This window comes from Pantherophis guttatus, chromosome 1 (assembly GCF_059756535.1).
Source record: "Pantherophis guttatus breed Tessera chromosome 1, ASM5975653v1, whole genome shotgun sequence".
NCBI lineage: Eukaryota > Metazoa > Chordata > Lepidosauria > Squamata > Colubridae > Pantherophis > Pantherophis guttatus.
In genome coordinates this window covers 291,098,985-291,113,102 of record NC_142063.1, presented here as the reverse complement: position 1 = coordinate 291,113,102, position 14,118 = coordinate 291,098,985, and the positions used below count along the sequence as shown (strand labels likewise).

The window sequence follows — 14,118 nt, the reverse complement described above, 5'->3', positions numbered from 1 at the left end:
TTATTTGCATTCAGTCTCGTGATATTTCAAACATTTAATGATCTCTTTTTATTTGAACTGTGGAATTGGACCTGAGACTCAACTCCCCACCACCAATCTATCTAAGGCATTTCTTGGTTCTTGGCTCCAGACTAAAACCAAGAATTCTTGACTGATTCAGTTTCAGCAAAGCATCAGATGCTTTCAGCCAGCACTTTCCCAGAATCTGAAGACCCAAGGCTGTTCAATTTTCAGTTTTATGTTGCTGCCTTATTTAGAATCCCCATCCAAATAAAATGGAAAGTGACTGTCAGGCTTCAGTAGAAGGCTGCTGGGGGTTTGGAACTCATAAACTATATCAATCTGCAATATAGGACATGATGAAAAATCTGGCATCTTTACGGTAAGTAATATCTGACTGTTTTCCCTTAAAAACACTATGTAATTGCTTCATTTATCTGTGTATCTACTATGCCAAGATGAAGAAGGATACCACCTTTGAAGATCATCCAAATCAGAAGCTTGAAGTGTTCTACAGAAGAATGGGGAGTTGAGCAGGATTGTTTTCCATCAATTACTTTTGATTTTTTGAGTATATTATACATCCCTCTTTGAAGAATTCTGCCTTTTGCTAGCTTATATATCCATATTTCTTTTATTTCATCCCAGTAGCTTGCCACTTTTGACTCCCATCTTGGATATCAGCCTTAAGACTTTGGTACTCATGAGAAAGCGGGTGGGAGAGGAAAGCAGAGGGGAAAACAGTTCTTCCACTTTCCTCCTCCTTTTCACTTGTCTCCTAAATATTGATTCAATCTAAAATTACATTTCCTCTGATATAAAATGTGCTAACCATTTTTGTTTTCAAAGGCAAACTTGATAAGCCATGACCAATTGGGTCATTGTTTCAGAGATATTTCCTAACCTAAACAGGGAACTGAATGATCACAGGCAGGGGAAAAAGCAGTAGGAACAGGATTGACTTCCAACTTCTTGTTGGCTTCCCTGTTGAATTTCCTTGTGGAAAGTGGGCAAAGAGCACAGAAATCTTCCCTTCCCTTTCCCTCCCCTCCCCTCTTCTCCCCAGGTAGATACGTGACTGCTGCTGGTGGGAGGGAGGGAGGGATTGCACAAATGACCAGAAACTGTCTGGAATTCTTGAAAATGAGGATCATGTGACTGCAGCAGTGTGGCAGTGTTGAAACACCCACAAATTTCAAATTTCATTCCCTTGGAAATAATGGGTTCCAGCGTTCTATAAGTTAGCCTATTTGAGGTACCTTGATTGAAAACATTTTATCTTATTTATTTTATTTATTTATTTTTAAATTTATAATCTTATGATGTAATGGTTCAGTCAAAGGTTACAGATACAGGAGTTTTATTAGTATATAGATTATAGCAAATCACCCAAATCATCTCATATGAAGCTTAATCATAAGGCTCCCCTATGCAGAGGAATAGAAATAGCAGCTGGGGGGATCCAAGGGACAGCTCTGCGAAGTTGTACGTTAAAAACTAGTACTTATTTTACAATTTCAATCTATAACCCGTAGCAACTTTTCTGAACAGTTGCTACTGCTATTGCCAGTAGACCTATGCTGACCTATTATTATGAACACTACTAAATTGTTACTGAAGAGATTAACCCAAATTGTAAGCATAACAATTTGAGGATTACTCCAAAACAGATTAGTAACGTACTTCTGATAGTTTATATGAACAGGTGGCAAACTGATTTTTAACACCCATGGAAACAAAACAGATGGCAGATTTTGGATAATCAAAGGTATTTAGGTTAGAGCACTCACCTCCATGAAAGACCTCGATATTGTATCAGCGCATCAATAATACTATTTAGTGAAGATCCAGCCCCATTTGCTGACTGATAACCAAGAGAACAAATAGAATTAATGATTTGAGAGTGACCTAGTATGATCCAAAGAACGCATTCCCAATGTTTGCTTTTCAGAAATCCGAAAGTATTTTGCTTCTTCATAATAGGATGAAGCAGAATGACAAACAAATTGGCTCAATATAAGAATCCTTAGTTAAAATAAAATAAGTGAAGAGATGGTTATGAATCAGACAAATCAGAAATAAATCCTTCAAGAAATACAATAGTATTCCACTCTCAAGAATACTGATTGCACAGAAATGTAAAATTGTAACCTATTTTGATCCAACTAATAAATGCTTCCACTAGCATAAAATTAATGGATGCAAGGTGAAATGAGTGAATTTAAAGAAAAAAACCCATAATGTGGTTTTAAGTATTGTACTAATACTACAAAGATTTTTTTTTTTTAATTTGATTTATATGCCGCCCTTCTCCGGAGACTCAGGGCAGCTTACAATGCGTTAAGCAAGATCCAACTCAGTCCAAAATTGACATAATGTGCAGGTTCATAGTCCCATCAATGATAAAGCTAAATAACTTACTGTTGATTTACCATCTCTTTAAGTGTAATCTCTGGCATTAGATTGGGAGTAATCCTATAGACTACTCTAAGCTCCCTAGAGGCAGTGGTGGGATTCAGCCAGTTCGCAACACTTCGGGAGAACTGGTTGTTAACTTTCTGAGCAGTTTGGCAAACTGGTTGTTGGAAGAAATCATTAGGGCAGAGAACCAATTGTTAAATTACTTGAATTCCACCACTGCCTAGAGAGATGGTGAAATAGAAGAAATAATAAGGGTTATATTCAACACCCATACACTGGCATTGCTACTGTCTGAATTACACAATAAGTGTAATAAGTATCTGGGCTGGCTCATGTCAGACTTTTTTAGTGTTATGACATACACACAGAGCTTTCACAGGTAAGATCTGTACTGCATACAAATGTAGCAGCACATCTAAACTGACCTTCACAGGGCTTTTGAGCAAAATACAGGTAGTCCTTGATGTACAACAGTTTGTTTAGTGACTGTTCAAAGTTACAACGGCACTAAAAAACAGCACCATTTTAACACCCCCATGGTCACATGACGTACATTCAGATGCTTGACAATTGACTCACATTTATGACGGTTGCAGTGTCCTGGAATCATGTGATCGCCTTTTGCAACCTGACAAGCAAAGTCAATGGGGAAACCAGATTCACTTAACAATGGTGTAACTAATTTAAAAATTGCAGTGATTCACTTAACAAATGTGTCAAGGAAAGTTGTAAAATGGGGCCAAACTTGCTTAACAAATTTCTCACTTAACAACATAAAATTTGGGTTCAATTGTGGTTGTAAATTGAGGACTACCTGCATGTGTCTGTTTATTGCTTGCAGAGTTGCCACTTACTGAGGATAAAATTATACTAGACAGGTTATTTACTACACAGTCAGGATACTTATTTTTCATTGCTAGAAAAATGTTTGCCGTGTCCATTATGCTATATTAGCTACCACATGGAAATAGGAAACAATGCCAAGAGAGATGGCATTTCTAGTCTGAAGGTAATTAATAACCCAGTATCATTGGGATTACAGCAGAAGGAAACATCGAAAATTCAATTGGCCTTGAAGATAATTTGTTCTTCCTTTTTCAAATTAGAATTCAAAAATGCTTTTTATATTGCTTAGTCTGATAGACATTTGGTGATCCACACTTACTGTTAATGAGTCCCCAAGAGCACCTATAACTTTTATGTCTCCTGGCCTCAAATTATGAACTATAAAAAAGAAAGAGAATGGTATAAGTTTTAGAAAATCTTTAGGATTTGGAATATACTTATTTGGAGAATTTGTAAGAACTTAAAAGTCATGTTAAACTAAACTTTGAAATTCAGCCCTCTAATCAGAACACCATATTCTCCCCAATTCTTCTTCCAAAGAAATTAATGCAACATTATTTCCTAGTTATTTCTCAAGAAACAATTTGCATGTTGTTGTTGTTTTCCAAAACAAGTAAATTAAATGGTTTTAGTTTCTAGCAATTCTCTTTTTCTATATAAAAATAATTGTTATATAATTATTATATATATGTTTTTGTTATATATATAAATATATATATATATATATATATATTTATGTTATATAATAATATATAACATAAAGCAAGGAACACGTTTCAATAATTAGCAATTCAACAAGTAAAGAATGAGTGAACTGGAAGGGAAAATTCCTACAAATGCTTAGATCCCTAAAATATATCAAAGAAAGCCATCTTATATTCCTTAGATGATTAGGGGACTGGAGGCGAAAACATATAAAGAACAGTTGCAGGAACTAGATATGTCTAGTTTGATGAAAAGAAGGACTAGGAGTGACATGATAGCAATGTTCCAGTATCTCAGGGGCTGCCACAAAGAAGAGGGAGACAAACTATTCTCCAAAGGATCTGCAGCAGTAGTGGGTTGCCCCCGGTTCGGACCAGTTCACAAGAACCAGTAGTAAGACCGGCGGGAGGCTCCACCCACTGACCCAGACTTCATCAGGAAGCTTCTGCACATGCGGGGCCCTGTTGCGAACCGGTTGTAAAGGTAAGTAGAACCCACGCTTGATCTGAGGGCAGGACAAGACACAATGGAAGAAACTAATCAAGGAGAGAATCAACCTAGAACTAAGGAGAAATTTCCTGACAGTTAGAATAATTAATCAGTGGAACAACTTGCCTCCAGAAATTGTGAATGCTCCAACACTGGAAGTTTTTAAGAAGAGATTGGATAACCATTTGTCTGAAATGTTATAGATTTCCTGCCTAAACAGGGGGTTGGACTAGAAGACCACCAAGGTCCTTTCCAACTCTGTTACTCTAGTTTAATACTTTGCAGTACAGGATTCCCACAATGAGTCAGATTCCCTACCCCAATAGTTGCAAGAGGTCACCTAATTTTGAAGCTGCTCATCTCTTTGCAGTGATCCCTGGTTAACTCTTTCCAAAAACAGAACACAGAAATCTTCCTATGCAACATGATAAATGTATGATATGGGGGGGGGATCTTGAGCTGAACATCTATTTGACCTTGGATCAACCTCCATCTTCAGCTTTCTGAACATTCCTCAATCAACAAGCAAGAGTACTTCCATTTGGCAACCTCACCCTCGTTCCATGCAAAAAAAAGAAATAAATAAATAAAATAAATGGCTGGCACTATCCCATGCCTGGACATGTATGTATCAGTGGAGGGTTCTAATCAGTTTTACCACCGGTTCACATCACGCACGTGCTTTGCGTGCAATCACCACATGTATCCTCGCTTTACCCGCACTCGTGCCAAACCTGTGCTTTGCGCAAGCACATTGAGTAAAAAACCAGCTGAGGCATGGCAATTCACTCTGCCGCGCCTTACAGCTGACCAAAAAACAAAAGAAATAAAGGTAGGTATAGCCCGTGGCGGTGGGGGGAGGGCCCAACTGAAGTTCAGAGCGAACCGGTTCACTCTCCTATGAAACTTTCCACTACCGGCTCTCCCGAACCGGGGAGAACCGGTAGCAACCCATTACTGGTATGTATGTATATATTCCTGCCGTTACTTGCAATCCCTGCAAAAAATCAGCCCCAAAGTCTTCCAGCTACTTTGAAAGGCCTGAAATCACTACTGCTTGTCTTAAAAATTGAACCTTATTAGCTTTATTGTGCTTTCAAATGTTCCACAGATAGCAAAAAAAAATAAAAATCATTGACTCTGTCTTGACTCTATTCAATTTATTCATTTATTCAATTTCCACAGCCACTCTACTCAATCACGTGACTCTGTCTGGTACAATGTTGTGGTATCAAAGAAGTCTAGAAATGCATCAACCTGATAGTATCTTCACCAAGTAGACGTTCTTTTTCAAGAACAAAACTAGAAGAGCAGTTAATGCTGTTCCTTCTTCCTTCTGACCCATTGTTCAGCACAGAACTACTATTTTAGTATAATATTGTAGAAAAACATTTATATCTAGCATATACTGTTCTATGTGAACTGAAGTATTATAATTGATCATTCTCTTTTTAATAAAGAAACCTTCCCTAATGTGCTATCTCTGGGCTACAACTCCCATTATCTTTCGCCATCAAGGATTTATCTTCATACTTGATGGTCTGGTCTACTGTGATAATATTAGAAATAAATACTTGTATTAGGTTCACACAACTACACATCTATCCTACAAATAGATTTATGGAAGGCATTTCTCAACCTTGGCAACTTTAAGAAGTGTGGATTTCAACTCCCAGAACTGAAGAACATGGCTAGAATTCTGGGAGTTGAAGTCCACACATCTTAAAGTTGCCCCAGGGTTGAAAAACACCAATGTAAACTCAGGCTGATAATCCTCTGTATGCCTTTTCTACAGAAATCACCTATGATTATGCTCTTAAAATGTGAGCCTCAATGCTCAGTAAACTCATTGCAATATTAAATGTGATCTGTAATGATATTATGCACTCAATTTTCTATCCTCCTTGTTCCATCAGGAGCAGAGATTTATCTGAATGTAGTATTAAATTTTAAGCATATATATATATTCATATCCTTGTTCTCATATTAAATATCAAGTTTTGTTGAGTGCCCTATACTGGAGATCACATTTTCTCAATGAACATTTGATAGAGAAAAAAGATAATCCAATTGTTGGATGGATGGAGATCCATGTCTATTTCAATGAAACTCAAATCATCATTATATATTTTCAGGTTATTTAAGGGCCAATAAATTTTATGTTAAAATACAGATATTTACTACTGATTGCAGTGGGAATATAAATGAAATAAACATTTTTTAAAACTCTCCCATCCTCAGTACAACTATTCTTTATTATAGAAAGTATTCATATTCATTCCTCTGCAAGCTGAATAAGTTCCATCTTATAAAGTCTATCAAAAGACCTTGTATTTTTGCTTATAATTCTGCTAAGTTTGATTTCCGAGGAAGAAGTACAAAGCTACCTGGAGAAATCTGACTTAATTAAAATATCAGAACAATATAAAGAAATGCTAGAAGAAAGAATAACAATGATGGAACTAACAAGATTCCCATCTTTGTCTTAATAAATATTGAGAAATTCCAGACCTTGCAGACTAAAATAATTGCATAAACAGAATATGTACCTGAGACAGGAACTGCGTTAGAGGGGTTACGGTCAGAACATGGAATAATAGTTCCAAGGTTCATTTCCTGAAAAGAGACGCAGAACAATGAATTGTACACAGTCTCCAGTATTCCAGTACTGGGAAAGATGAATGTGTTGAACAGATAGGAGAAGTAGAGTTCCTTCTTAGGAAAGAATGAGGCATGAAACATGTTGTGCCAAACCTCCTTTCATCTCCAATCAGTAATAATAAAATATTGTGCAACCAATGTTTTCCATACTTGAGGCTGTGCTTCAATCCTTGACACCACAGGAAAAGGTGAGTAATTACTATTCCTGTATGTGAAGATGTACGGGTACTTCTGAAAAGATAAGATAGGGAAAGCAGTTAAAATAAGTACAGTAATCATTTGGCACCAGAGATGAAGTCATGAGAACAATCTTTTCAACTGATGGAAAATCTCTATGGTCAATCCACAGAGAGAGGTCCAAGTACTAGAAGTATATTACAATCTGACTCCTCCATGGATGACCAAGATCTTTGAGAAAGTCAGGGCTACTGGTCAGTAAGAGGAACCCAGACACAGAAGAGATGCACTTCGGAAGGGACAGGGCATGCCATATAAAACTCAGACGGGTATAATATAACACAGAGAATTCTTCTCTTACACATGTAACTCCCCAAACCACAATTCTTTGCCTTACCTGTGAAATAGAGTAGTTCATATAGATTAGGAAAAATTGCTAAATTGTAATCAAAATGCAATTGTAACTGAAATTAGCCTTGTGGATTTTTTATGCAAGATGTATTGTCAACTAAACTTTCTTGAATGAAATGGAGTTTGTTCTTGAATCTGGCTATGAAAGAGGCTGGTTACCCTATTACAGGATTATTATTTCTCAGAAAGAGACTGAAAGTGCAGCTGCTGATTTCTTTGACTTGTCAGCAGGCTTTGTACACAGGGCTATAGTAGGAATATTTGTTTATCAAATTACGTATTGCCCATCTCCTTCTCAGAATAAGTAGGAATTATGGCTAACGCAACAAACAAAATGTTAAAAAGTTATGATATTTATATAGTTACTTACCAAGCACATCTAAATTATATTAAAGTAACCAAAATATATTTACAATCCCCAAGGCATGTCTCAACTTTTGAGCATCCCAAATGTTTGGAAATTGAAAGCTGACAAATTTGACCCGTCCCTAAGAATGCAGAATCTGATGGCAAGATTTTAACTGGCATCAAGTGCTCTATCATAATATCCACTGTGACTTGTAGTGTCACTTGGTTTATTTCCAAGCATTGCCTAAGTGGTAATTTGGATCTCTAAAGCTCTTTATGAGTTAGACTTCAGTACAGATAATCCTTGACTTATAACCATTCATTTGGTGACCAAAGTTACAAAGGCACAGAAAAAAAATGTTACTAATTTAACAACTGCAGTGATCCACTTAACAACTGTGGCAAGAAAGGTTGCAAAATGGGGCAAAACTCACTTAACAGCTGTCTTACTTAGCAATAGAAATGTTGGGCTCAATTGTGGCAGTAAGTCAAAAACTACCCGTATGTGCTTCTTGTGAATGCTGAAGCACAACAGTCATGCAAGGAGGTAATTTCTCAGGTGGACCTCCTTCATTTCAAAGCTCAGAGGGAAGACTTTTAGAGAAAATGCTTCTTGCTCATGGTCCTGTGATTGTGGAACCCTTCCCACCGGGAAATTCAAGGTGTGTTTTGACAAGCTAAGCTTATCATTTCAGCTCTTTGTCATTTAATCTACCATTAGTGGCTTAATTGCTATTTTATTCCATGTCTGAGCTTAGAACTTCATATTTACTACTTTGACTCAGCCTTTCATTTTTATCATGTGAAATCTCGAATTTGTAATTTTATTGTGCTAATAAAATTGTGTAAGTTTGTTTCTATTTTATTGAGTTATTATTCTATTTTTTAAAGAAGAACACCATCCCTAGAAGACACGTTTGCTAAAACAAGCAACTATAATAAATTTTCAGACACAATCAGGCTACAGTTTTGTTTTTCCTTGAATTGAATAGCAAATGTAAAATATACATTAACCGGGAAGCACAGCTGAGCTTAAAAGATCTTTCTTCCATTTTCAATGGCACACTAATACCATGAAGAAGTGATGCCTGTTGATGAATAAATGTCCTTGAAAGCCCACCATTTGAAAGCCCACCGATATGAGTCTGGAACATGCTTTTCCTGTCTATTCAGTTGCTGCGATTCTGACCATAATGACTGGAGAGAAGCAAAGCTCAATTGTAAAGTATATGGTCTGCACAGGAAGAACTCAGGATCTCTTTGGAAGCTGGAAAAGTTCTGACTGAAACATTAGAGAATCCTGCCAGTTATTGTAGATACTTTTTACCTGTACTTTTTACCTGTAATCTTATATATGCTTGTCAAATAAATAAACTTAAACTTAAACTCTGGGGAAGGCAGGCTATTGCCTAACTTCCTATGTTCTCATACAAAATGTTTTTTGTTTAAATGAAATTGCTACAACTTCGGGTGCCAAAATTTGGGTTCTTGCGGTGTTTAATGACACGACATTAAAGTTCAGTTGTCCTGAATTAGACTTTGGAATTCATTGCTCCTCTTCTGGAAGGTTTGTTCATCACAACACTTAGTGATGATTGCCACCCTGTTTCATTAGCTATTTGCAACATGACTAGAATAACCAAACAGCCCCAATTCTACCCCATGCCCCAGAGAGGCTGGCCTTGTCTCACCTTCAGGTCATGATTAACCAACCCTACCTGGTTTTTTTCCTGTAGTGTAAAACATCAGCCTGACACAAAACAGAACAAAGTGCAAAGACAGAGGGGACCTGGCATTGTTGTATCACTGCTGGTAGTCTTCAGCTTACAACCATGGCTTTAGTGACTGTTTGAAGTATCAATGGCACTGATTTATAATCACTTTTCACACTCATGACCCTTGCAGCATGCCCATGGCCGCATGATCAAAATTCAAATACTGATTGGCAACTGATTCATATTTATGACAGCTGAAATGAGATGGGGTCATGTGGTCACCTTTTGTGACCTCCTGACAAGCAAGTCAATGGGAAAGCCACTTAACAACCGTGTTACTAACTTGACAACTTAACAGTGATTCACTTAAAAACTGTGGCAAGAAAGGTCGTAAAATGGACCAAAACGCACTTGACAACTATCTCACTTAGCAACAGAAATTTTGGCTCAATTGTGTTTGTAAGTTGAGGACTATCTGCAGAGGATTGTTAGTCCAAAATGGCTTCAGAACTGTTATGCTCAAAATGGTTGCTATGGGTTTTTTTCACAGAACAAGGCAGCATTGTATCACCACAGTGATATGATGGCCAATCAGATGTTTCTGAAAAAAATGGGATCAAGATTTAAACTTAACGCCTTTCTCTTGTTATTGCTCCCCAACAAGGGGTATATTTCTTAAAAATTATTGCTTTTCTTGAACCCTTAGGATTAATTATAACTGTTTATTAGCTTTTGGACTATACTGCAGAGTTATTAAGTCATGCTGGTCAAAGGATGCAATGTACCAATTTATTTGTTCCAAAAAGGAAATTATGTTACAGAATAGGTACTCATAATTTAGAGATGCATCTCTCCCTTTGGGGGGGGGGTTGTGTTTTGTCCATTTTGTTCTGTTTTTGTCTTAACCTAGATTTTTATTTAAAAAGTGCACTAAAATGCACTAAAATTACATGCAAATCTATTCAGATTTACCTTTTCTTAAGCCTCTAAATATACATTTATAACACATTTTGCTACATGTTTTATGGGCGTATTGTGATACTTTTTAGTGAATAGTGTACTGTGAAATGGGGAAAGAAACAAAATCTTATCTGTATATCACTTTGGGCCTACAGAAATTTACAGATAATAAATTCTTCTAACATTTTATTTTTATTTTATTTATTTGTAAAATATATTGGCCACCCATCTTACTACAGGGTAACCCTGGGCAATCTGACATTATCTGCAATATGTAGAAATAATGCAGATTTTAAAGCCTGCATTAAATTTCTTTAACCAGCTTTCCTGAACTTATGGCTATCAGATGGGTTGGAGAATAATTTCTATTATCCACAATCTGGGAGATATTAGATATAAATCTTGATTTGAAGCAAGGGTGGAAACCAATCTTGTAAGTGCTGGTGAAACAGAACCATCAAATAGCCTTTCCAATCAGTCATCTTAGTTCGAGTTACAAGACATTGTAGTTTACCAACAACCAGAGAGCCACACATTTTGCCCACTCCAGTGAGGGAAAGTATTTCTCTGGAAAAAGAGATAATATTAAAGGTGTGTGTAGAAAATATTGTTCTCCTACCTCAGAAGGACACTTTGGATCAGGTACTTCTCTGAAGTGATAGGGCTTCTTCTGACCAGCTGGAGTCAACTAAAATTAAAAAAAATAGAAAGAAAACCATAGGTGAGGTTTGCTCAGTTGATCAGTCCTCCAGTTATTCCTTTGCAGGATTGACTTGTAAGCCTACTACAAGGGCAATAGTCTTGCTTCTGAGTGCAGAAGATACAAAGCAATAGGTGTTTCTTAGTTGAAGCACTTGACTAAACTGGTCCTAACATGAATGAATGTTAACCCCAGTTTAAGAACCACTAATATAGAGAGATATAAAATAATTTTCTTTTTTTTTCTCTATTATATTCATAGAACAAGACATTTGTCCCTCGGGGCTGGTGATGTAAAAATGTAATAAATAAGTAAATGAAATTTAATAAATAACTAAGGAAAAACAAGCTGCCTACAAGGATTTACAAGGATTCAGTTTTTCTGTTATTTTTATTTCTTATGGAGTATTTTCTCTGCAGCATCAAGCCTCCTTGTTAGAGATGCTGACCTGATAAGGTCATCTTTCTTATGGTTTTTTTTTTCTTTCTTTTAATTCTGGCAGTATCAGACATTTCACTTGTATGGATTACACCCTTGCAAACTACAGTACATAAAAGGTGTGGGGGGGGGAACCCTCTGATCATTTCTTCTGGTAATAAGAGAACCTGGATAGTGAAGCACAACAGTTGTTAGGCCATGTTAAAGTAGCGTTCTGCCTCTTGTTTCAGAATTGTTCAAGGCTAGCCTCAAGACCTGTAAAATTTGCCTCATTTGTAGCATGTTGTGGACAATGTCTTCATCTAGCAACTGCTTTCCTTATTTCCATACTGCTTCCCTGGCTTTTCTCCTTCTTCTTCTTCTTGTGGCATGTCCGTCATCAGACGTTGGCAATCATGTTGGCAATCCTATTTTTGTCAACAGCCGTATGAAAAAGTGCTGCTGAGTTTTGTCCAAACCAGTCCCTTAGGTTTTGAAGCCATGATGTTCTTCTTCTGCCTGGGCCTCGTTTGCCTTCAATTTTTCCCTGGAGGATTAAGTGAAGGATGCTTATTTTTCTGGGTGTCACATCACATGTCCAAAATACTCTAACTTTCGCTTTTTAATGGCTTTATTTCCCTTTGCTTTCCCAGGCGGCTTATCACCTCCTCATTTGTGATTTTGTTAACACAGTTTATGCGTAACAGCCGCCTGTAAATCCACATTTCAAATGCTTCTAGTTTCTTCAAGTGGTTTTCTGTCAGAGACCAACTCTCTACTCCATACAGCAGGATAGGAAAGATGTAACATCTGACAAGCCTGATTTTCAGTCTTAGGCTTATGTCGTGACAGCAGAAGTTCTTTTTCATTTTGAAGAATGTTGTTCAAGCTTTCTCTATCCTTGTCTTTACTTCACTGATCATATCCCAGCTTTCATGTAAATTAAAACTGAGGTACGTGATCCTTTCAACTTTTTCTAATGGTATTCCTTCCAAATTTATCAGTGGTAAATTAATGGGTTGTTTGCTGATGACCATGATCTTGGTTTTTGAGGTGTTAAGCTTCAAGCCATATTTTTCAGATATTTCTGAAACTCTGTTGATGGCTTTTCTCCTACCACAATAATTGTGTTAACAACAGATGGGACAGCTGTGCAGTATCTTTTGAATAATACCATTTGCAGCCATTAATACAGAAACACCCAGAGAGATGCTCATTGGGAAACTTTGCAGAATTGTGAAAAGAAGAACGGGAAGTGGCTTAAAAGGGAAAGTTGAGCAAAAGATGGAAATTTTCCCACTTGGGAAATGTGGAGTTTATAGTTTAGCAATAAAGCTTTTCTTTTAAAATACTGGAACAGGTAGATTGCAAACTTTTTAATTGGGCTTAAAAAATGGGGAGAGGGAGATTCTATTTTCCAGCTCAAGTAATACAGGTATGTAAGTCAGATTTTAAATTAGAATTCAAGTGTCGTGATTTTTTTTAAAAAAAAAAGCAAATCAAATTTAATAATCTAGGATACCACCCTTTGTTCCCTTATCAGGGCATCTGACTTGCAATAAATGGAGGGCTGAGACAAGAACTTTGACATCATTATGTGTGTTTATGGATAAAAGAGAGATCGATCAAGATAACTAAGTGCAGCTCTTGTCATCCAAGATTACAACCTTGATTCAAGGATTTAACTTTTGTCCTACCATATCAGATAAATGGGGTCATTAAAGTGAAGGACGTCCACATCCAAAAGAAAGTTAGAGCTCATCGTTTACAGCAGAAGTCACTGATATCTGTTTTATGAGGCTGTTGAACTGAAAGTCAATGCATTGCAAAGAAGCCAGGCTGAAGAAGTTTTACCTAAGGAGGTAGTCAGAATGACAGATTTGCTTTATGGTCATCTGAATTCAAATTCTTGCTTAGTCATAACGATATGCCTCTGATTAGTCACTATCTCAAAGCCTCATCATGAAAAAGGGGCTATACCCATTCCTACTGCAGCTTTTCCTTAGAATGAAAAACACTGTAAAGTCTTCCATATATTTTCATGCCTCTTACCATATTGTTCCAAAGTTCTATTCCTACAGGAGCAATTTCCTCCCCTGAGTTTTTCAGTAGTGCCTCCTTTTTTGAACAATCAATATCATGATTAACCTGCAACATAATTAAGAATGGAAGAGAACTGAATAATATTTAAAATTTAAAACAACCCAACTACTTGATGTACATTTTGCTTGTATAACTATATATTAAACACACATTAAAAAAAAAATA

The 14,118-nt window shown here is 36.7% G+C and overlaps 1 protein-coding gene and 1 long non-coding RNA gene across 2 annotated transcripts in view; both read right to left on the bottom strand.

Annotated features, from left to right (window-relative positions):
- The window catches only part of PLB1 (phospholipase B1), an 83,840-nt gene extending 76,637 nt beyond the window's left edge, over window positions 1-7,203 (bottom strand). Inside the window, exons 1-3 of the mRNA XM_034427990.2 lie at window positions 7,011-7,203; window positions 3,587-3,645; window positions 1,791-1,864 (exon numbers count right to left, since the gene is read on the bottom strand). Coding sequence (XP_034283881.2) covers window positions 1,791-1,864; window positions 3,587-3,645; window positions 7,011-7,203 — 326 coding nt within the window. The remainder of the gene's footprint in view (window positions 1-1,790; window positions 1,865-3,586; window positions 3,646-7,010) is intronic.
- A 48-nt stretch (window positions 7,204-7,251) lies between these two features.
- LOC148116881 (uncharacterized) lies at window positions 7,252-13,998 on the bottom strand. Its single transcript, XR_015731488.1, has 3 exons — window positions 13,903-13,998; window positions 11,353-11,421; window positions 7,252-7,353 (listed from the first exon to the last, which is right to left on the bottom strand). It is a non-coding gene; the product is annotated as an uncharacterized LOC148116881 (long non-coding RNA).
- Between the last annotated feature and the right edge of the window lie 120 nt (window positions 13,999-14,118).